The sequence below is a fragment of the Mirounga leonina genome, unplaced genomic scaffold, assembly GCF_011800145.1.
Source record: "Mirounga leonina isolate KUSES-001 unplaced genomic scaffold, KU_Mleo_1.0 Mir_170, whole genome shotgun sequence".
In the NCBI taxonomy this organism is placed as follows: Eukaryota; Metazoa; Chordata; class Mammalia; order Carnivora; family Phocidae; genus Mirounga; species Mirounga leonina.
This window is the reverse complement of record NW_023270433.1, coordinates 20,844,024-20,870,701: the sequence shown is the minus strand read 5'-3', so window position 1 is coordinate 20,870,701 and position 26,678 is coordinate 20,844,024. Positions and strand designations below refer to the sequence as shown.

Genomic DNA, 26,678 nt, shown 5'->3' with positions numbered 1-26,678 from the left:
TAAAACAATACTAACAAATTGTCAGATTAAAATAAAAATTTTGAAACATAACAATAATATCATGAGTTAGGAGAAGGTAAAAGAGGGTAAGAGGAGTTACAGTGCCCTAAAGTTCTTATATTATGTAAGGAAAGGGGACAGTATCAGTTAACTTTAGATTTTAATAAAATAAGTATGAAAGTTAAAAATCCTAGATGAAGGGCACCTGGGTGGCTCAGTCGGTTGAGCGTCTGCCTTCGGCTCAGGTGTGATCCCAGGGTCCTGGGATTGAGCTCCGCATCCGGCTCCCTGCTTAGTTAGTGGGGAGTCTGCGTCTCCCCGCTCCCCCCCACTAATTCTCTCTCTCAAATAAATAAAATCTTAAAAAAAAATCCTAGATGAAAATACAAAACAGTATTAAACTTCAAAAACAGCAGGAAAAACAGCATAATAAACAAACATTAATTTAACAAATATTTTTTAAAAAGATTTGTTTATTTTAATAAGAGAGACAGTGCAAGTGGGGTGAGTGGAGGGGGGAAGAGAGAGAGAGAGAGAGAGAGAAACAGACTCTCCACTGAGTGCAGAGCTCGATCCACAATCATGACCTGAGCTGAAACCAAGGGTCGGATGCTTAACCGACTGAGCCACCCAGGCACCCCTAATTTAACAAATATTCATGAATGCCTATTGTAAACTAAATAGAAGACAAAATATCTACCCTGCTGAAGCTTAATTCTAGTGATGAAAACAAAATAAACAATAAATACAGGAAATAACTGTAGGTAAGAAGGTGACAAATACTATAGAAAATAGAACAGGAAAAATCAGGAGTACTGAGGGAGGGCTGGTCAGGGTAGGTCAAAGGCAGCATGAAGAAAATAGAGGATATGTGAAAGAAAAGTACTCCAGGCACAGGGAAATACACACTGGATAATCCGGAGGTAGGAACATACTTAACATGTTTTGTATACTGGAGGGACTGTCATTTTGGTAAGCAGAAAGAGAGCAAGGGGGGGGTGGGCATCAAAGAAGATATTCAAAAAGTAAAGTTGGGGTGGATCGTATAGGGCCTTGTAATCCAAAGTAAGGATGTGAGCATTTACTCTGAAAGAAACCCAGTCAGCATTAGACTGAAATTGATAGGACTCACTTTTCTAATTTACACCCAAATAAATTGTACATACACAAAAGTTGTTTTGTGAAGTTCTGACACATTTATTTTTAAAATTTTATTTAAATTCAATTTAGTTAATATATACTGTATTATTAGTTTCAGGGGCAGAATTTAGTGATTCATCAGTTGCATATAATACCCAGTGCTCATTACACCAAGTGCCCTCCTTAATGCCTGTCACCCAATTACACCATCTCCCCAACCCCTTCCCCCGCTCTAGCAACCCTCAGTTTGTTTCCTATAGTTAAGGGTCTCTTATGGCTTGCCTCCCTCTCTGTTTTTATCTTATTTTTTCCCCTCCCCTAAGTTCATCTGTTTTATTTTGTTTCTTTTAATTTTTAAAGATTTATTTATTTGAGAGAGAGAGAGTCAGCACACAAGTGGGAGGGTGAGGCAGAGGGAGGGGAAAAGCAGACTCCCCGCTGAGCAGGGAGTCCGAGGCAGGGCTTGGGCCTTGAGCTGAAGGCAGATGCTTAACCAACTGAGCCACCCAGGTGCCCTTTTCTGTTTTGTTTCTTAAATTCCACACATGAGTAAAATCCTATGGTATTTGTCTTTCTCTGACTTATTTCGCTTAGCATAATACTCTCTAGTTCCATCCACGTTGTTGCAAATGCAAAGATTTCATTCTTTTTGATGGCTGAGTAACATTTCATTGTGTATATATCCCACCTTTTCTTTATCTATTCATCTGTCGATGGATATCTGGGCTCTTTCCAGAGTTTGGCTATTGCGGACATTGCTGCCATAAAAATTGGGGTGCATGTGCCCCTTCGAATCACTGTTTGTATCTTTTGGATAAATACCTAGTAGTGCAACTGCTGGTGGTAGGGTAGTTCTATTTTTAACTTTCTAAGAAACCTCCATACTGTTTTCCAGAGTGGCTGCACCAGTTTGCATTCCCACCAATAGTGTAAGAGGGTTCCCCTTTCTCCTCATCCTTGCCCAACATCTATTGTTTCCTGATTTGTTAATTTTAGCCATTCTGACTGGTATGAGGTGGTATCTCACTGTGGTTTTTTATTTGTATTTCCCTGATGGCTGAGTGATGTGGAGCATTTTTCATGTGTCTGATAGCCATTTGTATGTCTTCTTTGGAGAAATGTTCATGACTTCTGCCCATTTCTTGACTGGATTTTTTGCTTTTTGGGTGTTGAGTTTGGCAAGTTCTTTATAGATTTTGAATACTAGCCCTTTATCTGATACGTCATTTGCAAATATCTTCTCCCATTCTATCGGTTGTCTTTTGGTTTTGTTGACTGTTTCCTTTGCTGTGCAAAAGCTTTTTATCTTGATGAAGTCCCGAGAGTTCATTTTTACCCTTGCTTCCCTTGCCTTTGAAGTTGTGTCTAGCAAGAAGTTGCTGCGGCTGAGGTCACAGAGGTTGCTGTCTGTGTTCTTCTCTAGGATTTTGATGTATTCCTATCTCACATTTAGGTTTTTCATCCATTTTGAGTCTATTTTTTGTATATGTTGTAAGAATATGGCACAGTTTCATTCTTCTGCATGTGGCTGTCCAATTTTCCCAACTCCATTTGTTGAAGAGACTTTTTTCCACTGGACATTCTTTCCTGCTTTGTCTAAGATTAGTTGACCATAAAGTTGAGGGGCCATTTCTGGGTTCTCTATTCTGTGCCATTGATCCGTATGTCTGTTTTTGTGCCAGTACCATACTGTCTCGATGATTACAGCTCTATAATAGAGCTTTAAGTCTGGGATTGTGAAGCCTCCAGCTTTGGTTTTCTCTGTCAACCTTTCTTTGACTATTTGGGATCTTTTCTGGTTCCATACAAACTTTAGGGTTGTTTGTTCCAGCTCTGTGAAAATGTTGATGGTATTTTGATAGGGATTACATTTAATGTGTAGATTGCTTTGGGTAGCATAGACATTTTAACAATATCTGTTCTTCCAATCTGTGAGCATGGAATGTTTTTCCTTTTCTTTGTGTCTTCCTCAATTTCTTTCATGAGTATTCTCTAGTTTTCTGAGTACAGTCCTTTGCCTCTTTGGTTAGGTTTATTCCTAGGTATCTTATGGTTTTTCGTGCAATTGTAAATGGGATCAATTCCTTTACTTCCTCCTCCTTCTGCTTCATTGTTAGTGTATAGAAATGCAACTGACTTCTGTGCGTTCATTTTCTATCCTGTGACTTTGCTGAATTCCTGTATTAGTTCTAGGCATTTTTTTGTGTGTGGCGTCTTCTGGATTTTCTAGTGTATTATGTCATCTGTGAAGAGTAAAAGTTTGATTTCTTCTTGCCATTTGGATGCTTTTCTTTTTGTCTGACTGCTGAGGCCAGGACTTCCACTACCAAGTTGAACAACAGTGGTGAGAATAGACATCCCTGTCCTCTTCCTGACCTTGGTGGAAAAGCTCTCCGTTTGGGCGCCTGGGTGGCTCAGCTGGTTAAGCGTCTGCCTTCGGCTCAGGTCATGAACCCAGGATCCCAGGATCGAGTCCCGCATCGGGCTCCCTGCTCCTTGGGAGCCTGCTTCTCCCTCTGCCTCTCTCTCTCTCTGTCATGAATAAATAAAATCTTAAAAAAAAAAAAAAAAAGAAAAGCTCTCCGTTCTTCCCCACTGAGGATGATATTTGCTGTGGGTCTTTCATATATGGCTTTTATGATATTGAGGTATGTTCCTCTATCTCTACATGGCACAGAGAGTTATCAAGAAACATGCTCTATTTTGTCAAATGCTTTTTCTGCATCTATTGAGAGGATCATATGGTTCTTGTCCTTTCCTTTATTTTTTTTATTTTTTAAAGAAGATTTTATTTATTTATTTGACAGAGAGACACAGCAAGAGAGGAACACAAGCAGGGTGAGTGGGAGAGGCAAAAGCAGGCTTCCCACTGAGCAGGGAGCCCGATGCGGGGCGCGATCCCAGGACCCTGGGATCATGACCTGAGCCAAAGGCAGAAGCTTAACGACTGAGCCACCCAGGCACCACTGTCCTTTCCTTTATTAATGTGGTGTATAACATTGATTAGTTTGCGGATGTTGAACCACCCTTGTGGCCCAGGAATAAATCCCACTTGGTCATGGTCAATAAGCCTTTTAATGTACTGTTGGATCTTACTATTAGTATGTTGGTAAGAATTTCTGCATCCATGTTCATCAGGGATATTGGTCTGTAATTCTCCTTTTCAGTGGGGTCTTTAAGTTTTGACATATATTTAAAACATGTGAAACTATCATCACAACCTAGGTAACATTTCATCATTTCAAAACTTTCCTTGTGTCCCTTTGCAATCCATCTCTCTCCAAACCCTGTCCCCAGGCAACCACTGATCTGCTTTCTGTCACTATAGATTAATTTGCATTTTTCAGAATTACACATAAACAGAATCATACTATAGATGGTCTTTTAAAAATCTGGTTTCTTTCATTCAGAAAAATGTTTTGTTGGCTTCCCTCATTCAAAATAATCCTATTTTCCTTACTGATTTATTCCTCTGCATTTAAATAGTATTTCATCACGTGGATAAACTATACTTTATCCATTCACCTATAATAGAGTATTTCTAGATTTCAGTCATTATAAATAAAATTGCTATGAACATTTCTGCACAAGTATCTGTGTGGACATGAACTTTGATTCCCCTTGGGTAAATGATCAGGAAGAATGACTGGGTCACAGTGTAAGCTCACATTTAAGTTTTAAAGAAACTGTCCAACTCTTTTCCAAAGTGTCATTGCTAAATTTTACATAGTACGCAGTGAAAGATGGTCCACATCCTCAGTACAGTAAACTTTGTAAAATGTAGCTATTCTAATGGGCATGCAGTACTATCTTATAGTGATTTTAATTTCCATTTCCCTGATGACCAGAGATTTTGAGCATCTTTTCACGTGCTTGTCCTTCACACATCTTTTGTAAAGTATCTCTTCAAATCTTCTGTGCCCTTTTTCTTAGTTTATTATTATTGAGCTATAAGTGGTCCTCATATAATTTGGTCTAACTAATTTGATATATGTGTTGCAAAGGTTTTTCTTCAAGTCTATAGTCTGCTTTTGATTTTCTTGATCTTTCAAGCACTGAAACTTTTAAGTTTCTATTTTAATTCCAGTTAGTTAACATACAGTGTAATATTACTTTCAGGTAATAATTAAGCAGACACTTAACCTACTGGGCCACCCAGATACCCCTACTGAGGATTTTTTTAAAAAGACTTATTTATTTTATTATTTGAGAGAGAGCAAGAGCGTGTGCATGCGCACACGAATGTGCACAAGTAGGAGGGGCAGAGGATCCCAAGCAGACTCCATGCTGACCAAGGAGTCTGATGCGAGGCTTGATCTCACAAGTCTGAGATCATGACCTGAGCTGAAGTTAAGAGTTGGACACTTAGCCAGCTGAGCTACCCAGGTGCCCCTAGTATTTTACTGAGGATTTTTGCATCCATGTTCATCAGGGATATTGGCTTGTAGATCTCTTTTTTAGTGGTGTCTTTATCTGGTTTTGGTATCAGAATGATGTTGGCCTCATAAAATTACTATAGAGGTTTTCCTTCCTCTTCTATTTTTTGGAATAGTTTGAGAAAAACAGGTATTAACTCTTTTTTAAATGTTTGGTAGAAATTACCTATGAAGACGTCTGGTCTTGGACTTCTGTTTGTTGCGAGTTTTTTGATTACTGATTCAGTTCCTTGGCTGGTTATCAGTCTGCTCAAATTTTCTATTTCTTCCTGTTTCTGTTTTGACATTTTATGTTTCTAGGCATTTATCCATTTCTTCTAGGTTGTCCAATTTGTTGGCATATAGTTTTTCATAATATTCTCCTATAATTGTATTTCTTTGGTGTTGGTTATTTCTTCTCTCTCATTTGTGATCTTGAGTCCTTTCTCTTTTTTTCTTGACAAGTCTGGCTAGAGGTTTATCAATTTTATTGATTTTTTTTCAAAGAACCAGCTCCTGGTTTCATTGATCTGTTCTACTTTTTTAGTTTCTGTATCATTTTTTCTGCCCTCATCTTCATTATTTCCTTCCTTCTGCTGGTTTTAGGTTTTGTTTGTTATCCTTTTCTAGCTCCTTTAGTGTAAGCTTAGGTCGTTTATATGAAAATTTTCTTGCTTCTTAAGGTAGGCCTGCATTACTTCCCTCTTAGAACCACTTTGGCTGCATCCCAGAGGTTTTGGACTGTTGTGTTTTCATTATCATGTTTCCATGTACTTTTTAAATTTATATCCTGGTTGACCCATTCATTGTTTGCTAGCATGTTATTTAACCTCCATGTATTTATGATCTTTCCAGATTTTTTCTTGTGGTTGACTTCTTGTTTCGTAGCATTGTAGGTATGTGCACAATCATACCACATGCGAGGTATGATTTAGATCTTGAATTTGTTGTTTTGTGGGCTAATATGTGGTCTATCCTGGAGAATGTTCCATGTGCACTCGAAAAGAATGTGCATTCTGCTGCTTCAGGATGGAATATTCTGAATATATCTGTTAAAGTCATCTGTTTCACTATGTTCTACAAACCCACTATATTTCCTTGTTCTCTGTTTAGATGATCGGTCTATTGGTGTAAGTGGGGTGTTAAAGTCCCCTACTATTATTCTATTACTATCGATTAGTTCCTTTATGTTTGTTATTATTTTATGTATTTGGGTGCCTCTATGCTGGGTGCATAAATATTTATAATTTTTGTATCTTCCTGTTGGACTGTCCCCTTTTAAATTTTCTAGCATCCTTTTTTTGTCTCGTTATAGTCTTTGTTTTAAAGTCTATTTTGTGTGATGTAAGTATTGCTACTCTGGCTTTCTTCTGACAACCATTTGCATGAAAGATGTTTCTCCTTCCCTTTACTTTCAATCTGCATGTGTGCTTAGGTATAAAATGAGTCTCCTGTAGGCAGTATATAGATAGGTCTTATTTTTATTTTATTTTTTATTTATTTTTTATTTTTTTTAAAGATTTTATTTATTTATTTGAGACAGAGAGAATGAGAGACAGAGAGCATGAGAGGGAGGAGGGTCAGAGGGAGAAGCAGACTCCCTGCTGAGCAGGAAGCCCGATGCGGGACTCGATCCCGGGACTCCAGGATCATGACCTGAGCTGAAGGCAGTCGCCCAACCAACTGAGCCACCCAGGCGCCCAGATAGGTCTTATTTTTAAATCCATTGTTTTTAAATCCATATGTGTTGTGATTGGAGCATTTGCTCCATTTACATTCAAAGTAATTATTGATCTGTGTTTATTGCCATTTTATTACTTGTTTTGTGGATGTTTCTGAAGATTTTCTCTGATCCTTTGTCCTTCTCTTTCATGTTTTGCTCATTTTCTTTAGTGATATATTTGGATTTCTTTCTCTTTATTCTTTGCATGTTTATTAGTGGTTTTCTTATTTTTATTTTATTTTATTTTTTAAAGATTTTATTTGTCAGAGAGAGAGAGCACAATCAGGGGGAGCGGCAGGCAGAGGGAGAGGCAGAAGCAGGCTCCCCGCTGAGCAGCGAGCCCGATGTGGGGCTCGATCCCAGGACCCTGGGATCATGACCTGAGCCGAAGGCAGTTGCTTAACCGACTGAGCCACCCAGGCGCCCCGATTAGTGGTTTTTTATATACTGTTACCATTAGGTTTGTATACAACCTCTCCTGCATAGCAGTATATATTAAGTTGACAGTTGGTCAAGTTCTCCTCCCTATGTTTTAAATATATGTTATTATATTACATCCTTTTATATGTGTGATTTCCTTGACTGATTTTTTACAGAAATATTAATTTTTACTGCTTTTGTGTTTCCTACCTTTATACCGTCACTTTTGGTCTTTCCTTTCCACTCAAAGAGTCCCCTTTAATATTTCATGCAGGACTGGTTTAGTGGTCATGAATCCTTTAGTTTTTGTTTGTCTGGGAAACTATCTCTCCTTCTATTCTGAATGATAGCTTTGCCAGGTAGAGTATTCTTTGCTCCAGGTTTTTCCTATTCAGCACATATATCACAAGCACTGAAACTTTTAATGTTTGATAAACAATACATAAATTATTTCCTTTTTTGGTTTGTGTTTTTTGTGTTCTAAGAAACCTTTGTCTATCCCAAGTTGCAAAGATTTTTTCCTATTTTTTCTTGTAGAAGTTGTACAGGTTTAAATCTTACATTATAGGTCTAAAGATCCACTTCCAGTCAATTTGTCAGTATGGTACAAGATATGGAAAAAATGCTTATTTTTTCCAATATGAATATTTACTTGTCCAAAAACGTGTTGAAAGATTTTCTTTCCCTATGGAATTTTACTTGTTGAAAAATCAGCAAATTAGATATGTATGGGTCTATTTCTACACTCTGTATTCTGCTCCATTAATGTAAATCTATATTATCTATCCTTTTTATACTACCAAACTAGCTTGATTTCTGCAGCTTTACATTAAGTCTTGCACTTAAAAAGATTCTTTTAAATTACTTTGACTATTCTAGATAGCTTCCTTTTCCATTTCTATATAAATTTTAGAAGTTCAGTGCATCTTCCTAATGTAGGGAAAAAGAAAGTAAGAACTTAGAAAAAGAAATAAGGGATATGTTTTTATCAAGGTTGCTAAATATAAAATCAAGAAACAACAAGACTGCATTTCTATATTAGCAACAGTGAAATAACAATGATCACTGAAACTTACACTGCATTTATTCCAGGCACCATTCTAAACTCTTTATGTACATTAGCACATTTAATATTTATCACAAGCCTACCATTTGAGTACTGTTATTATGCTCATTTCACATATGAAGAAACAAAAGTGGAGAGCAGTTAAGCAATTTGCCCAAAGTCACACAGATTACAAATACTAGGTCTAGAATTAGAAATCTAAAAAATATGATTCTGAGGAATAAATCTAACAAAGCGTGGAAACATTTATGGAGAAAAGTCACCAAATTCTCTGGAAAGACATTAATGAACATTCAAAAAAAATGGAGGGATGTACAATGTTCAAAGACTGGAGGACTCTAAAGATGTCAATTATCTTCTAAGTGATTTATATAGTCAATGTAATCCAATGGAAACCCCAATAGGTTTTTTTTTTGAGGACTTGACAAGCTCATTCTAAAATTCATAGGTAAGATGATCAAGAACTACCAAGATACTCTTGAAGAATAAGGTGAAGAGATTTACTCTATCAGATATTGAGCCCTGTGGTGATGACAAAGGAAAGAATAATAAACAGACCCATGAACAAGGCCCAGGAAACTATTTAAGCAAATATTCAGCTGAAGTTAATTAGTATGTGTTAACAACTCTGAAGCCATTCTTTGTGTATTACAGGATTGAGCAAATAAGTAAACATGGTGAGACTAATCTAAACTAGATATCTCATTCTTGAAGTAGGGAGACAATAGTATATGAAAAGGGTGCTGGGTTGGAATTGGAGGTATTAGTTAAAATTTGTGGGTTTTTAACCACATGGAGACATATGCTTATGAAGCACACAGAGAGAAATATATTTATGAAATACACATACACACATATCCCAGTAATGTTCATTCAAAATGCCTAGAAGCAATGATGCTCCTATTAACAATGAGCTCATCTAATGCCTGGATATTGATTTCAAAATACCATTTCCCACTAAAAGGAACTAGGACTCACTGAAGTAGCCAATTGCAGCACTAAACAGGGAAGGTAAAGAAGATCTGAAATATCTCCAGCCAGAGAGTCAGGAAGTGTTCAAATGATGATAGGGATATGTCAAAGGCAACAAAAGCCAGTGTGAAAGGCCTCCTGCTAGCCAAACCTGGGAAGGTTGAACATAAAATGAAAAATAATAGTACAAAACCTAGAGAATAAAGTAAGAATCTCTAAGACCATAGTGACATGAAAAAACAAGTACTAAATAAGCCATATACACCTAATGCACAGTATAACGAATATAGACATTATTATACTATAATTATGTAATATAATATATACATCACTACCTCACCAATCATTACAATATATAAATGTATCAAAGTAGCTTGTTATACACCTTAGATTCACACAATGTTATGTATTAAATTTATTCAAAATGAATGAATGAATGAAGGACGGAAGGAAGGAAGTGGTGATAAGAAAAAAGTCCTTTTAATAAAATCCCAGCTAATAAGTGTCGAAGGAAGGACGGCATTAACCAATCTCCAATAAGGTAGCCATCACAGTTTAACAACAAATTTTGGCAATGGATGATAAAATTAAAGAGTGAAAAGTGATGAAGAATAGTCCATTTATATAGTCTCAATGTATCACCCTATAAATTAGTAACAGAGAAAAACAGTAATTGTACTGGGAAGAAACTTGGCAGAAACCACCTTAATTAAGTGATCAAAGTTAGTATCACCAGGAAATGGATATACTGACATCATGTGTCTCCTGATTTATCAACTGACAAAAAGGCAACACTGTTTAAGCTAAAACACCAGACACTCAAATTGAGAGACATTCTGAAATACCCAACCTGAAATCTTCATAAATGCAAAGATCACAAAGGACAAAGAATGAGGAAATGTTCCAAATTAAAGGACTCTAAAGAGACATGCCAAATAAATTAACCTGATACTGGTTTGGATCTTTACCAGAAAACATTCTCTTATAAAGAACATTACCACTTTTGCAACAGGTGAAATTTTTAAAAGGTCTATGGATTAGATAATGGTATTGTATGAATGCTAATTTCCTGATTTTGATTAACTGAACTGTGTTTAGGTAAGAACATCCTTGTTCTTAGAAAATACACACTGAGTTTTTGTAAAGAGGCATCGTGCCTGCAACTTACTCTCCAATATTCAGGGGAAAAAGAAAAAATAACTACCCACCCCCTCAATATAATCAGAGAGATAATGAAGTAAATATGAGATGATGTGAATTAAGGAATCTGGATAATTCTGGTTATAAGGGAATTCTTTGTACTATTCTTGCAACTGAAATTATTTCAAAACAGAATTACTAAAATACTATAAACTTTAGAATATAAGTATATATCTTTGTCAGGGTAACAAAGGATTTCTTTTTCTTCTTTTTTTTTGGAGACACTTTTCTTTTTTTAAGATTTTGTTTATTTGGGAGAGAAAGAGCACTAGAGAGAGAAAGCGAGAGCACAAGTAGGGGGAGCAGGAGGCAGCAGGAGAAGCAGGCTCTCTGCTCTGAGCAGGAAGCCCAATGCGGGGCTTGACCCCAGGACCCTGGCATCACGACCTGAGCCGAAGGCAGGCGCTTAACGACTGAGCCACCCAGGCGCCCCAGGAGATACATTTCTTTATTATCAGCATTTTACCAATGCAGAAACTGGGATATCCAAGAGGTTCCACAACTTGCTCAAAGTCACACAGCCAGTTAAATGATGAAGCTACAGTTCATTAATCTGTGTCTACCGAACAATGAAAATAATGATAAAGAAAAAAAACCTTGGTTTTAGTCACTGATTCATTCATTCTTTTTTTTTTTAATAATTTTATTTATTTTTTGACAGAGAGAGACACAGCGAGAGAGGGAACACAAGCAGGGGGGGTGGGAGAGGGAGAAGCAGGCTTCCCGCTGAGCAGGGAGCCCGATGCGGGGCTTGACCCCAAGACCCTGGGATCATGACCTGAGCCGAAGGGAGCGCTTAATGACTGAGCCACCCAGGCGCCCCTCATTCATTCAGTCTTGAACTGAATTCATTAATTCAGTTCCAAACACAGTTTTCAAGGTTACTAAAAGCAGACCTAGATCCTTTTGGGGGAAAAAAGTCCACATTTTTTCAGGTCACCTGCAAAAGTGGGTTTCTTGGTAATTTGTAACAGCTTCCCAACCCCTATCAAGCAGTGGTACTAAACTCTGGCTTCTAAACTAAATACATTTTCCTTGGCTTTGTAGCTCAATGGCCTATGCTAACAGCTAATGATTTTGTTTAATGTATAGGCCTTTCTCTGAATTCAGCAGTGATTTGGCATATTAAATAATACGTAAGTGTCTATCCCTTTTTATAACCTTTCTTGTTCCTAATGTACTAACTTCAACTTTAAAAAAAAAACTTAATATTTTTTAATTAACATGTAATGTATTACTGGTTTCAGAGGCAGAGGTCAGTGATTCATCATTCTTATATAACACTCAGTGCTCATTACATCACGTGCCCTCTTTAATGTCCATCAGCCAGTTACCCCATCCCCCCACCCCGCTCCCCTCCAGCAACCCTCTGTTTGTTTCCTATGATTAAGAATTTCTTATGGTTGGTAACAAAGGATTTCTTAAGCAAGACATAAAAAACACAAATATAAAGGAAATGGCAAACAAATATGACTAAATAAAAATACCATGACAAGAATAAACCAGTAAGCCAAAAAATGGAAGAAACTATTTGCAACACATATAACCAACAAAGGACTAGTAGGTAGGATATATATTTAAAAATTCCCGGGCACCTGGGTGGCTCAGGTGTTAAGTGTCTGCCTTCGGCTCAGGTCATAATCACGGGGTCCTGGGATCAAGCCCCACACTGGGCTTCCTGCTCAGCGGGAAGCCTGCTTTTCCCTCTCCCACCCCCCCTGCTTGTGTTCCCTCTCTCGCTGTGTCTCTCTCTGTCAAATAAATAAATAAAATCTAAGAAAAAAAAAATTGGGGCACCTGGGTGACTCAGTCGTTAAGCGTCTGCCCTCGGCTCAGGTCATGATCCCAGGGTCCTGGGATCGAGCCCCACATCGGGCTCCCTGCTTGGCAAGAAGCATGCTTCTCCCACTCCCGCTCCCCCTGCTTGTGTTCTCTCTCTCACTGTGTCTCTCCGTCAAATAAATAAATAAAATCTTAAAATAAAAAAAAAATTCCCACAAAAAGAAAACAAGAAACCAAACACAAAAAAATGGCAACAAAGTTAGAGAAAATTCGTAAGGGAGAATGGCCTATAAATAAAAACATGTTCAACCTCATGGGTGATCAAGAAAATCTCATAGCATCATTGTCCATAATAGCCTCAAGCTAAAACAACCCAAATGTCTATCAACAGAGGAATGGATAAACAAACTGTGGTATATTCATCCAATGGGTATCTATCCACTTGACAGTACTGAGAATGAATAAGCAATAGCCACATATATAAATATGGATGAATCACAAGTCACAAAAGATGAAGAGCATGATGCCATTTACATAAAATTCTAAATAAAGGAAGAAAAAATGTTTAAATTAGCACTTAAGGCTGCATAATGCATGGTAAGAAAAACACAAGGAAAAAGCAGAAAAGCAAAAGTGATTACCATCACTTTAGACTGATCATCTTGGGGCAGGGAGGGAGGGAACATACAAAGAGCACTTCTTCAGGATGTATAAATATATTATTTCTTAACCTGGGTGATAACTACATGGGTGTTAAGAAATATATTTGCATATTTTAGAAGCTTTTCTAACGGTATAATGTATATCACTAAAAACAGACAGTGCTTACAACTTAACCCTAGGAGCTGTAAAGAACCTTTAAAAAAAAAAAAAAAACAGATAATGAGGTAGGAAAAAGTCAGGAGAGTGGTACTGCAGAAGCCAAGAGAAAAAAAGAAGGGAATAGTGAACCATGTCAAATATTAGTGAGAAGCAGAGTAAACATTCACATAATACTCAAAAAAGTATTACTATTCTCTGTTGATGAATGAGTTATCTTAAGATGTAGACATTACTTTGCAACGAGATTAAAATAATAAAAAAGGATGTTAATATTCTGATATTTTATATTCAGAAACCAAAATTCTTGAACATATTTTTAAAACCTCCTCCCCCCACCGTGTATGACATTAATTACATCAACAGTATATATTCAATTACTGGAATAAGTCCAGTTCTGCATTTGATAGCCAAGTTTTGGTAAACTTAAATGACAGCCTCAATTACTATCATGTATTACTGAAATTGTGATTACAAAGACCTTTCGGCTCTGCCAAATTGGACATGCTAAGTAAAGGCTGGTAACAAATATTATAACACAAAAATTTGGTTAGACCAAGACAAAAACTTTAACAATGCAGGAACATAAACTGAACTAGTCACCTGGCTTTTCCAGTTATAAATAACAAAAAGTGTTTACTTGAAAATAAAGTTACAAACTATTTTCCAGAAAATTCTGGACATTCGGTGAAGGATTCCTTTTTCTCACCTATAAAATTAAGATGGACTAAATACCACTTAAGGTCTCAATAAGCAGTATTTCATGGTGTCATTTGGGAAAGGGAAACCAATCACAATGGGTAATAAAATGCAATACTTTATCTAGATAATAAACCACACTTTTGAGGGTTGCAAAACCAAAAAGTATCATACATTAACCTAATGATATATCCAACTGAGCCATCCACTGCTTCTTCCTTTTTTGTCTTAAAAGTATAAATATACTGATAACTAATTTTAAATAAAAGAAAAAAGCTCTTCAAAGCAGTATTTGCAGAGACAATTCAGAAGGCTGTATTTTTATTAATGAAAAAATGCAATTTCACACAAATTTAAGGTAGACAGGAGTTCTGATATTTAAAAAACCAAACAAAATAAAATAAATCCTCCTGTTTGAGTAGAAGAGGATTTCTATGGAATTATGCCATTTACATAAAGGGTACTAATTTAGGCCCTTGTTTTAAAATACCACTACTTGAAAAAAGTATTTCTCTCAAGAGCACGTACATCAATATTCTGTGGCTATAAATCAACACATTCAAAGCAATGTTAATATGTAAGACTATTAATTTGAAGCAAATGGTTGTATGGCTTATAAAAGAATGTGTAAGATTAATGCTAGAAAATAAATTTTTAACTCAATTTTAGATATTCATTTGTTTGGCCAACTAATAGAATCTACTAATATTAAGATTTAATTAATGGACAGAATCTGTTCTAAGACTTTTTTCTTTCCTTTAGAAATTCTGAGAGAATCCAAGAAGAAAAAGGATGATATACATGGATTAATAAACTTGTAACTTCAGAAAACTTGCTTTGTACCCAAAATGGAACTACTCACCAAAAGCAGCAGCCATAGGGGGTTCAAGGGATGGCTGTCCATCACCAGTAGGAAGGTCTAAACGAGTGAAGTCTCTGCTTTTGTCATTATTATATTTCACATTAAGGCTGGTGAGCTTGGAGAAGTCAATACGCAGAGTGCAGCATGCATTATAGATATTCTGGCCATCCAGAGCCTAAAGCATGTAAGAAAGGGACTGATGTTTTGCAGGACAACAACACTGATAAATCAAGTAGTCTCTACTTTGACACAGAGTGGCAATTAAGTGTAAAGCAGAGAGCAATGGACTAAAAGCCAAAGACCTGTGTTTACTTTTACCTCTGTCATTCACTATGTGAACGTGAGAGAAAGAAAAAGAAAATCTCAGTTTTTCACAATGTTATAATAATCCCTATCTTGTCTGTGGTAAGATCAAATGAAAGAAGAGAAATGTAAAAGCTTGGGAAAATATCATACATTATTGAGCATCGTACTAGCTATCATTATGATTATTTTGTCCACAACAAATGTTTAAAGATGATGTGATTTTATATTTCATCTTAATTTTTTAATATACTTTATATAGGTTAAGATGAAATAAAGCCTTTGTAAAGGGAATTTGTTAGAATCACAACATCTGAAGTTTCTATCTCGTGTTTTTTTCCTCTTGTAAATTTATTTTATAATAGTTTGAATAATAATCTGAGGGAAATTTTGTAGTCAGTTCTGATACAAGACCAAAGATCAGCAATCCCTCCCTTCACAATAATGAAAATTTATCAACCACCTGACTTCCACAAATGCTCAAATTTGTAAAAACAGAAATCAGAAATCAAAACACATAAGAAAATGCAAATATACAAAAAACACTTTCAATAACAGTTACTGATGAGTACATCATAATGGTATAAAATAATATATACAGGCAAAGGGTACCAGCAAATATAAAGTCTATATTCCTAATCAAGAGGTAGACAGTGTACATAAAACTACTAAAAACCTTAGTCCCTATCTTTGAAAAGAAACTAGAAATAATTCAGATACTGATACAAGACAGAATTAGGGTTAGGAATAGATCTCAGTAGGACATGGGTCAAACATAACCAAATTGAATATGAAATTTTATATCTTGTCAAAAGTCAAGCACTCGTGTACTTAAAAAAAAAAAAAAAAGACAATATAAACCAATAGCAGCAAACTTCCTAAAATGTAGTATCTTCACTAATTCAGAGCTCAACAAAATTCAATAGTAATATGGTTACAAAAATAGTGAAATCAACCAATCTTTGGGCTAATTTAATAGAAGAAAATGAAGACACAAAGACAAAGGTAATTCTACTTTATTAGTCAGATTTTATCAGGAATACTGTGCTCCACTCTAGACTTTAAATATGACAGAAATGAGAGCCAAGGATCTGAGAAGTGATAAATGATCTGAAACCATTTCATATGAAGAAAGTAATTTTTAGCTTACTATTTTAAAAAGCATATGGAACAGTGCATTTAAAAACAGTAAATTTTATATTATGTATACTATAATTAAAAACATAATGAACTGCAACAAGGGAGAAGACATGATGGCATTCTTTGGTATCACTGAAGTGACTGATTAACAAATGAAAAATGAAAAAAGATCATAATTACCATTTTGGCATAATGTGCATTCACTGGGTCAGCATACTGAAGCAAGGCTTGAAACTGATTATTCTTTGTAAAGGTGATAATCTTCAAGACTGTGCCAAATTTGGAAAATATCTGGAAAAAGTTCACATTAGGTTAAATCTAAGGAAATCAGGTTAAATCTAAGGGAAAAGTTGGCTAATGTACCTTTATAAATACAACTCGATTCATGAATTCCATTTTTAAATGAAAATAATTTCCTCTATTAAAACTGTTGGGACAGGGACTCCTGGGTGGCTCAGCTGGTTAAGCATCTGCCTTCGGCTCAGGTCAAGATCACAGGGTCCTGGGATGGAGCCCCGCACCGGGCTCCTTGCTCATCAGGGAGTCTCCCTCTCCCTCTGTCTGCCGCTCCCCCTGTTGTGCCCACTCGCTCTCTCTGACAAATACATAAATAAAATCTTAAACAAACAAAAAAACTGTTGGTACAAAAATGACTTACAACCATGCATGGCTTAAAACAGTGCCTGACATGGGCGCCTGGGTGGCTCAGTTGGTTAAGCGACTGCCTTCGGCTCAGGTCATGATCCTGGAGTCCCGGGATCGAGTCCCGCATCGGGCTCCCTGCTCGGCAGGGAGTCTGCTTCTCCCTCTGACCCTCCTCCCTCTCATGCTCTCTGTCTCTCATTCTCTCTGTCTCAAATAAATAAATAAAATCTTTAAAAAAAAAACAACAGTGCCTGACACAAGTGCCTGACAACAGGCACTCAAGTATTTAACCTATTTTACAGTCTGTCATAAATGGCACAGTACTAAAAACATGATACTACAATAGGAATTAATTAGTGTTATGAGATAATGGTGTTACAAAGCGTACAAATAAAGTGGAAGAGTCCTATGGATCAACTATTTCACCTTGAGAATCAGCATCTATTTCTCGAGATTTTTATAGGCAGAGAAACTCAAAATGTTCCTCTAGAGGCTGCTCTATTAATTCATTCAATATTCATAGAGCACTGTTCTAAGCCCTGGGAAATCAGCGGTGAATAACAAGAGTCTCTGCCCTGAGAAAGGATAGACCATAAATAAACAACATAATGTCTCATCATAAAAAAGTGTTATGAATAAAAATAAAAGGAAAAGGCATGAGAGTGAATTGGAATGCAAGTTGGGAAGGTGCAAGAATGGTCAAAGAAGGCCTCTCTGAAGTGTCTTTGGAAAAGAGGAATACACAGAGTGTGGGGAAGATTTCCTGACAGATCCCTGGCTACCAATGCTCTTAAAATACTTCCTCTATTCTACCACCACAAAGGTTCCTGGCCAGGGTTACTACAATGCACTTTGTTTTCCCCTGACATCCCAACTTAAATTTGGATCTTCCTAAGCCAGAAATCTGTCCTTCTACTTCTAAAAATAAAAAGGTAAGTATTCCCTATGCTGGTTAAGAATTTGCTATTATTGGGGCGCCTGGGTGGCTCAGTCGTTAAGCGTCTGCCTTCGGCTCAGGTCATGATCCCAGGGTCCTGGGATCGAGCCCCGCATCGGGCTCCCTGCTCGGCGGGAAGCCTGCTTCTTCCTCTCCCACTCCCCCTGCTTGTGTTCCCTCTCTCGCTGTGTCTCTCTCTGTTGAATAAATAAATAAAATCTTCAAAAAAAAAAAAAAAGAATTTGCTATTATCAAATACTATCTATGAGTGTCCTTAATAGCCAAATGGTCCTCCCTTGTATTTATCACAAAGAGTGATCAATAATAAATACCCTATGGGTGCCTGGGTGGCTGAGTCAGTTGAGCGTGCGACTCTTGATGGTGGCTCAAGTCCCGCATGGGGCTCTGCACTCAATGGGTCAGTGGGGAGTTTGCTTTGGACTCCCTCTCTCATTCATTGATACATGAATGAATGAATGAATGAATAAATAAGATCTTTAAAAAATAATAATTACCCTAAAGCACAGGAAACAAAAAGAAAAAATAGGTAAATTCTACTTCATCAAAATGTAAAACTTTTGTGCTCAAAAGACACTATCAGATACAGAGCAAAACAGCAGTCCACAAAACGGGAGATAGTATCTATAAATCATACACCCGATAAGGGATTAAAACCCAGAATGTACAGACTCCTATAATTTAGCAACAAAAATAATCCAATATAAAAATCAGCAAAGGACTTAAATAGCCAATAAACACATGAAAAGATCCTCAACATCACTAATCATTAGGGAAATGCAAATAGGAACTCAATGAGATACCACTTCACACCCATTAGGACAGCTATTATCAAAAACAAACACAAACAAAAAACATCAGTAATAAATAACATGATGTCTCATCATAAAAAAGTGTTATGAATAAAAATAAAAGGAAAGGGATGAGACATATCAAGTGTTGGGGAGGGTATGGAGAAAACAGAACCCTTGTGCACTGTTGGTGGGAATGTAAAATGGTGTAGCTGCTATGGAAAATAGCATGGTGGTGCTTCAGAGAAATAAAAAATACAATTACCATATGATTCAACAATTCCATTTCTGAGTATAAACCCTAAAGAACTGAAAGCAGGGACTCAAAGAGCTATCTGTACATCCATGTTCACAACAGCCTTATTTGCAAAAGATGGAAGCAGCCTAAATGTCCAACTACAAAAATGTGGTAAATACATACAATGGAATATTATTCAGCCTTTAAAAGGAGGGACATTCTAACACATGCTACAACATAGATGAACCCTGAAGACATTTAAGTGAAATATGCCAGTCACAAAATAACAAATTATGCATGATTCCACTTATATGAGTAATCTATAACAGTCAAATTCACAGAGACAGCAAGTAGAATCGTAGTTACCAGGGGCTGAGAAAGGGGGAATGGGGAATTATTCTTTAATGGGTTTCAGTTTAAGAAGATAAAAACATTTCTGGAGATATGTTTGGTGATAATTGCAAAACAATGTGAGTGTACTTAATGTCACTGAACCACACACTTAAAAGTGGTTAAAATGGTAAAATTTATATGTATTTTAAACTCCTCAAAATTAAATAAATAAAATAAAAACTATCCTAAAGTCCACATACTATTTTTTGGCAAAATATTCTTTAACATATTATCAGCTCAGAGTCAGACACTTCTTAGAGGAGATAACAGCATTCAACAAGATTTGTGGAACCAATTTGTCTTAGAAGGGCTAACCAAAAAAATGTTATTATGTAAAATTAGATAGTCTTGGGGTTCTTTATTGAAATTCTTTAAAAATGTAGCTAATTTAATTATGTTCATATTTAGAACTTTGGGATCTTATCTCTCTCATTTAGCTATTTTGAAAAACATAAGGAATTTGGTTTTGTATTTTTAATGAAAATTTTGGTCCTGTAACAGGCATTTCCTCAGTACACTTGTATGTGTCCTAGATAATATTCTTAGAATTTATAAAAGAATACCAAATTGCTATTATCAAATACTATCTATGAGTGCCCTTAAGAGCCAAATGGTCCTCCCTTTTTTTTTTTTTAAAGATTTTATTTATTTATTTGACAGAGAGAGACACAGCGAGAGAGGGAACACAAGCAGGGGGAGTGGGAGAGGGAGAAGCAGGCTCTCCGCCGAGCAGGGAGCCCAATGTGGGGCTCGATCCCAGGACCCTGGGATCATGACCTGAGCCGAAGGCAGAGGCTTAACGACTGAGCCACCCAGGTGCCCCATGGTCCTCCCTTTTTAATTGGGACGCCTGGGTGGTTCAATCAGTTAAGTGTCTGCCGTCAGCTCAGGACATGATCTTGGGGTCCTGATCAAGCCCAGTGGTCGGTTCCCTGCTCAGTGGGGAGTCTGCTTCTCTGCCCCCTGCCACTCATGCTGTCTTTCTCTCTCTCAAATAAATAAATAAAATCTTAAAAAAAAAAGGAATACCAAATTTGCCTTCTTCTCAGCTGATGTCAAACAATATAGATTTTATGTTGTATCTTTCTTCAAGACATAAGCATTCTTGGGAAAAGGTCTTGTATTTTCTTCATTTCCACCTTTGGTGATACTATGGTCACACACACACACACACACACACCCCAGTCTAAATATTGTACGTGCATCAACTGAGTGTTGGCTAAAGGATTAGTAATAGACTTTTTACTGCAGCCACAGGTAGTATTCTAAAGTACAAGATTATATCATATATAATTCTGCCCTAGTGTACCTCTCTAACCACATTTCCTGATATTTTATATCACACCATTTACACCAATAACATGCAGTTGTCTATTACACCAATAACATGACTAAATATACCAAGTGGTTTCAAACTTCTAAGCCTACACATGTGGGTGTTCCCTTTTCTTAGAACTCTGTGCCTACCCTAGTATATTTTCATTTATCTTTTCCAAAACTCAGCTCAAAAGTAATGCCACCGTAAAATTCTCTGCCTCACCCAAACATCAACAAGAGTTAATTCTCTTTCCTGAATATTACTCCCTTCTTGGTCTCGTATATAAATGTTTATTTTGTTTTACTTACATTGTACTATACATTTGTTTACTATCTGTCTTCTTTAATTAGACTGAAAGCTCCTTGAAGGTATACACCTAGTCTTAATCACTGAGTACAATTCTTGGCATATAAATAGGCTGTAAATGCTTATTATTAACTGGTAAAGAATTACACTCAGATCTGATTGGAGAATTATGGCAACATGCAGTTTTTTTAAAAACAATAAACATTGGGATGCCTGGGTGGCTCAGCTGGTTAAGCATCTGCCTTCAGCTCAGGTCATAATCCCAGGGTCCTGTGATCGAGCCCCGTATTGGGCTCCTTCCTCAGCAGGGAGTCTGCTTCTCCCTCTGCCTGCTGCTTCCCCTGCTTGTGTTCTCTCTCTCTCTGACAAATAAAATCTTAAAAAAATAAACATTTTTGATGTAAAATATCTCATTAATGAAATAGTAAAATCATATAATTTTTTCCCAAATTTGGAATAATTTTACACTAAATCATGCATAGAGCCTAGTTAATTTTCACCCAACTTTCAGATTTTATTAATGTTTACATTCTTTGTCTCATTTAACTTGAACATCACTGTGATGTACATCCTCACTGACTGCTGTTTGGCTGGGTGATTTTTAACTGAATGTGCTAACAGAATATAAATGGACTGAACTGGGTAAGCATAGAGAGTTAGTTATCTAGAGTCCCCTGGATTGTATTTGCTGAGAGAGGAACTACAAAGATCAATCTGATACTTTTGAATAAAGTAAGTGAGGACCAACATCAGGGAATCCAGGCTAATGCCTCAAGTGTGATTTTTAACATCTTTTAATTATTACCAAAATACTAAATTTTAAACAAATTTGGTCTCATAAGATTAACATTCCAGAAAGTTTAATATACATGGATTTATTAGTATTGATCACAATAATTTGACTCTTTGACTCTATTTCCCTAATATATTTATTTTGCTGTCATTAACATAAACAAACACACAGACTCAACTCTTGATGTCTCCTATGCATTTTAATCTTTTCAAACTTTAAAATGGGATGAAGAGAATACTAAAGATCAAAGTCAGGTAAAATTAATCTTCATGGTGATTTTTATAAATGTAGCACTTACCAGAAACTGAAAAAGTTCATTTGTATTCATTGTAAAAAGTGTTTTGGCCATAATTTGCTTAAAACAGTTCTTGTACCCAACAAAACAGTAAGACTTAAGAACCAGAATTTTCTATTGCTAGCACTGACTCTTTTAGTATCATAATAATTGCTTTCTGCAAGTTATTTTTCTTTGCTCTGCAATTCAAAAAGATCAGTCCTTTATCCCAAAGACATTCATCTACTGGACATTCACAAAAGACCCCCATAAATAACAGTACTTGGAAGTAATGGATTATATGAGAACATTGTTTTGAACTATTTCAGTGCACAAAGAAATTTTTTAGTATGCAGGGTTGAATTTACATTATGGATCAGTCGATAAATATTTGCCTTCTTTAGCTACAAATACTCCATAGGTGATGCCATCTAATCCAATGGTTTTAATTACTACCCGTATGCTGATGATAACCAAATCTCTAGCCCTGAATTCTTATACGCAATCCAGACTTATTTCCCAACTGTCTATTCAACATCTGCCACTTGGATGCCTAATAGAAAACTTAACATCCAAAACACTGCCTCCCACCCCTGCCCCAAATCTTTTTGCCCCTTCATTCAGTCTTCACTGTCTTAGTACAAGATCGCTATATTTTACCAGAGGCTCACACCCAAAATTTGGAAGGCATTCTTAATTACTCCTCTTTTTCTTCATAATCCACATCTACTCAACCCATCAGCAAATTCTTCCAAATACATCCATAATCATCACTTCCTGTGACCACATCCTCATTTGGGTCTCACCACCAGCTCTCATCTGGACTATGCCAAGATTGTCCACTTATGCCTACAGTTTATTCTTAACATAGCAACAAGAGTGATTCCATTGAGACATAAATCTATCATTTTACTCCTTTACTCAAAATCCTCTAATAGCTTCCCATCAGCTGGATCCTAACCCCTTCTCTGACTCTTACCATTTATGGCTTTCCTACTTTTTACACTACAATGACATAGACTCATTTCTGATATTTCAACACATTAAGCATACTTCCACTTTAGGGACTTTGCACCTCCTGTTCCTCCTGTTCTTTCTAACTAGATCATTATTCTACCACATGTACACATAACTTATATCCTCACATACTTCAAGCCTCTGCTCAAATGCCATATTGAAAAGCTCCCTTCACTTTCCCCATCTGAAATAGCACCGCTCCCATTTCAGTCACTCAATCCCCTTACCAAGAGCTAAAGAAAAAACACTAGCTTCAATAAATGTTAGAGAACAGTGAAGCTAATGCTAATTCTTCAGCAAAAAGTATAAAATAATCTGCTAATTAATTATAATAGAAGCAACCAAAGCCACACTTCCATGTATTCCTCCATCACAATATTCATCACATTTTATGCTATTACCTATGAAATTATATCTTACGTACCAGATAAGAGCAATGATCAGTTTATTACAATGCAATTACCTAGCATCTGATAATTACAGCTAACATTTCTTGAGCACTTAATATGTACCTTTCTAATATATACCTTAATATGTACACGTCTCTAGGGGCTTTAAATGTATACAAGAAAAAGATACAGAGAGGGTAAGTTACTTGCCCAGGGTTATAGAGATAGTAAGTGATAGAGCCAGGACTCAACACCAGCTCCAGACCTTGTATCCTTAATCATTATGCTATTCTACATTTTAGTTGGCTAATGATACACAGTGCCGGAGGAGAGGGCTTAATGTAATTAGAGAAAGACTGAGGAGGTAAATTTGACCTGAAAACTGACTGATGTAGATTCAACTAAGTGACTATCTCAGTGAAGAGTGCTCCAGGCCTAAGAAACAGAAATGGACTAAGACAGGAATTAACTGGGGAGAGGGGAAACGGTCAAAGGGCCAGAAAAGCCAGGGGCTAAATAAGCAGAAGAGTATTAGGAAATGAGGTTAAAGAGATGGGGAGAGGTCTGCATGTGGGAAACTGAAGGGCCTTGGTAAGGACTTTGGTTTTATTCCACCAGCAATGGGAAGGATTTAACAATGGAGTGCAGTAACTGCAAGTCTGAGAGTCCTACCCCCATGGTTACTATTGAGGACGCTCAGAATCACTCCTCTTCACCCTGAAGGACCCCATGATCTTTTAGGAGAGAAACAAGGTTTGTTACTGCTCCCAGGGAAATGATAACTGGAATGATGGGACAGGACCACATGACGGTAGCTAAGTTTAAGGCTATTTGATGGCAATGTTGAGCCACAGGTGCAAGAACACCTTTTGTAAAACAGGGTAAGTTAGCAGTAGCTTCAACATTACGGTTATAAAAGCAAACAAACACTGCTGATGGATCACAGAGTGTTCAGTGACACTCTGGGATAAACAAGAGAAGAAAATCTACCAGAACCAAGAAGCCAATCACTTAAGCAACTGCTAAACACTTTTAAGGAATGAGGGTGGCTATGGATTGGCCTGTTAAAGCCCTTCCTTAAGACACACTTCACAAATGCATATATTTAGAAAATGGCTTGCAAAAAGCTATCATAGGGAACACAGTAGGCCTAATAAATGGTGTATTTTGATATTTACATGCATAGCACGGGAACTGTATTGGGAAATATATGAGCTTTATTGCCAATTAGTACAATGACTGTGGGAAAGTAACTTAACTTTTAAAGACCCCAGTTTCCTTACTGATAAAATGTGAGACTAGGATGGAATGCAATTCAATTCTTAAATACACGTGCACATATACACCCCGATGATTCTTCACTTAGTAGTGCGAATCCAAAGGTTTGGAAAACAGTTAAATGATTCTGGACTGACTTGGTATCATGCTATGCAATATATATTGAGATATAAATATGAAAATAACATGTTTTAGTGTTTTAACATTTTAATATATGGGTTGACGGATATAATGAAATGGAATCAATATGTAGCAAAAGAGGACAAAAACTAACTGCAGTTTTTGGGCTAGATGCCAACGTTCATGCATACAGATTACCAAGTAACCCTACATTTTGAGGATATATATATATGGAGTATTAGTTAAAAATATAAGAAGCATACAAAACAAACACTGGACTTAATATTAGGAGGCTTGAGTTCTAACTGGCTCTTCAATTAGTCTCTACAATATTCAATTACTCAGTTACTGGAGTTTGTTTTATTCACTACAAAATTATGTAACTAAGTGAGTTTCCAGTTCTTAAATTCGATATATTCATAGTAGGCCATGATTTGGTGGAGTGCCTTTTACCATAACAGTTTGGACATATTAATGGGTAGTCTATGAAAATTATGTTGGCCATCAATCAGCATTTAATATGATACTTCCATTTTACATATGCAGTTATCACATACCTTTCTTTCAGAGTTTTTAAAATGAAAATACTCATATGTAAGGAGTCAACAGAAATAAATTAGTTGTTTTCTATATTGATTTTACTTTCTAGGAATAACTATTACCAGTGTTTTTTATAGGATTCTATGCTTTGTTCATTTTCATGCTTAGGTCATGATCTTAGGGTCCTGGGATTGAGTCCCACATCAGGCTCTCTGCTCAGCAGGGAGTTTGCTTCTCCTTCTCTCTCAAATAAAGTCTTTTAAAAAAAATTATCTCTAATTGATACTATTTCTTACATGAAACAGGATGTTGAAGGTTTTTTTAAAAAATTACTATTATTTAAACAAATACACCAACCAAAAAAACACTAAAGATAATAAAACATCAAAAGTTAAAGGGAGTCACACTTGCCTCTTTTTTTTTTTTTTTTTTTTTTAAGATTTTATTTGAGAGAGAGAGAGAATGAGAGAGCGAGAGAGAGAGAGCATGAGGGGGGGTAGGGTCAGGGGAGAAGCAGACTCCCCGCCAAGCAGGGAGCCTGATGTGGGACTCGATCCTGGGACTCCAGGATCATGACCTGAGCCGAAGGCAGTCGCTTAACCAACTGAGCCACCCAGGCACCCCACATTTACCTCTTTAGAGTATTATTCCACTTTACCTGATGAAGAACTTCCAGAGTAACAGGGTAAAAGAGGTTTTCAATAATTATTCGGAGCACAGGGCTCTGCCCAGGTAGGATTGTGCCTTCATTGGTAGGAGCTCCAGGAAGGGCCAGACTTCCCGACGGGACAGCACTGACAGCCTGCAGTGCAGCTTGGGCTCTCTATAAAACAATCCAAAATGAGAACTTTTAGTTACATTAAAGCATTACATGAATCCTAAAAATCAGTTGATGTAAAATACTATGAAGTAATATAGTTAAATAAAAATATACATATCTACTTTCTCTAGATACACATATCCTAAATCTGTAATCAGTTAAGATTCAAAAGACTTGCTGTCTTATAACAATGACACAATATTTAAGAAAGTGCTTAAATTTACTTGAAGAAATGAAAAAAAAAAAACACATGGCAAAAA

The 26,678-nt window shown here is 36.6% G+C and overlaps 1 protein-coding gene across 10 annotated transcripts in view; it reads right to left on the bottom strand.

Annotated features, from left to right (window-relative positions):
* The window catches only part of PTBP3 (polypyrimidine tract binding protein 3), a 124,422-nt gene that overhangs the window by 22,030 nt on the left and 75,714 nt on the right, over window positions 1-26,678 (bottom strand). For all 10 annotated transcript variants that reach the window (XM_035016055.1, XM_035016058.1, XM_035016053.1 and 7 more), the window contains 3 exons: window positions 26,257-26,421; window positions 16,722-16,832; window positions 15,099-15,273 (listed from right to left, as the gene is read on the bottom strand). In XM_035016055.1, the coding sequence (XP_034871946.1) occupies window positions 15,099-15,273; window positions 16,722-16,832; window positions 26,257-26,421 (451 nt within the window). The remainder of the gene's footprint in view (window positions 1-15,098; window positions 15,274-16,721; window positions 16,833-26,256; window positions 26,422-26,678) is intronic.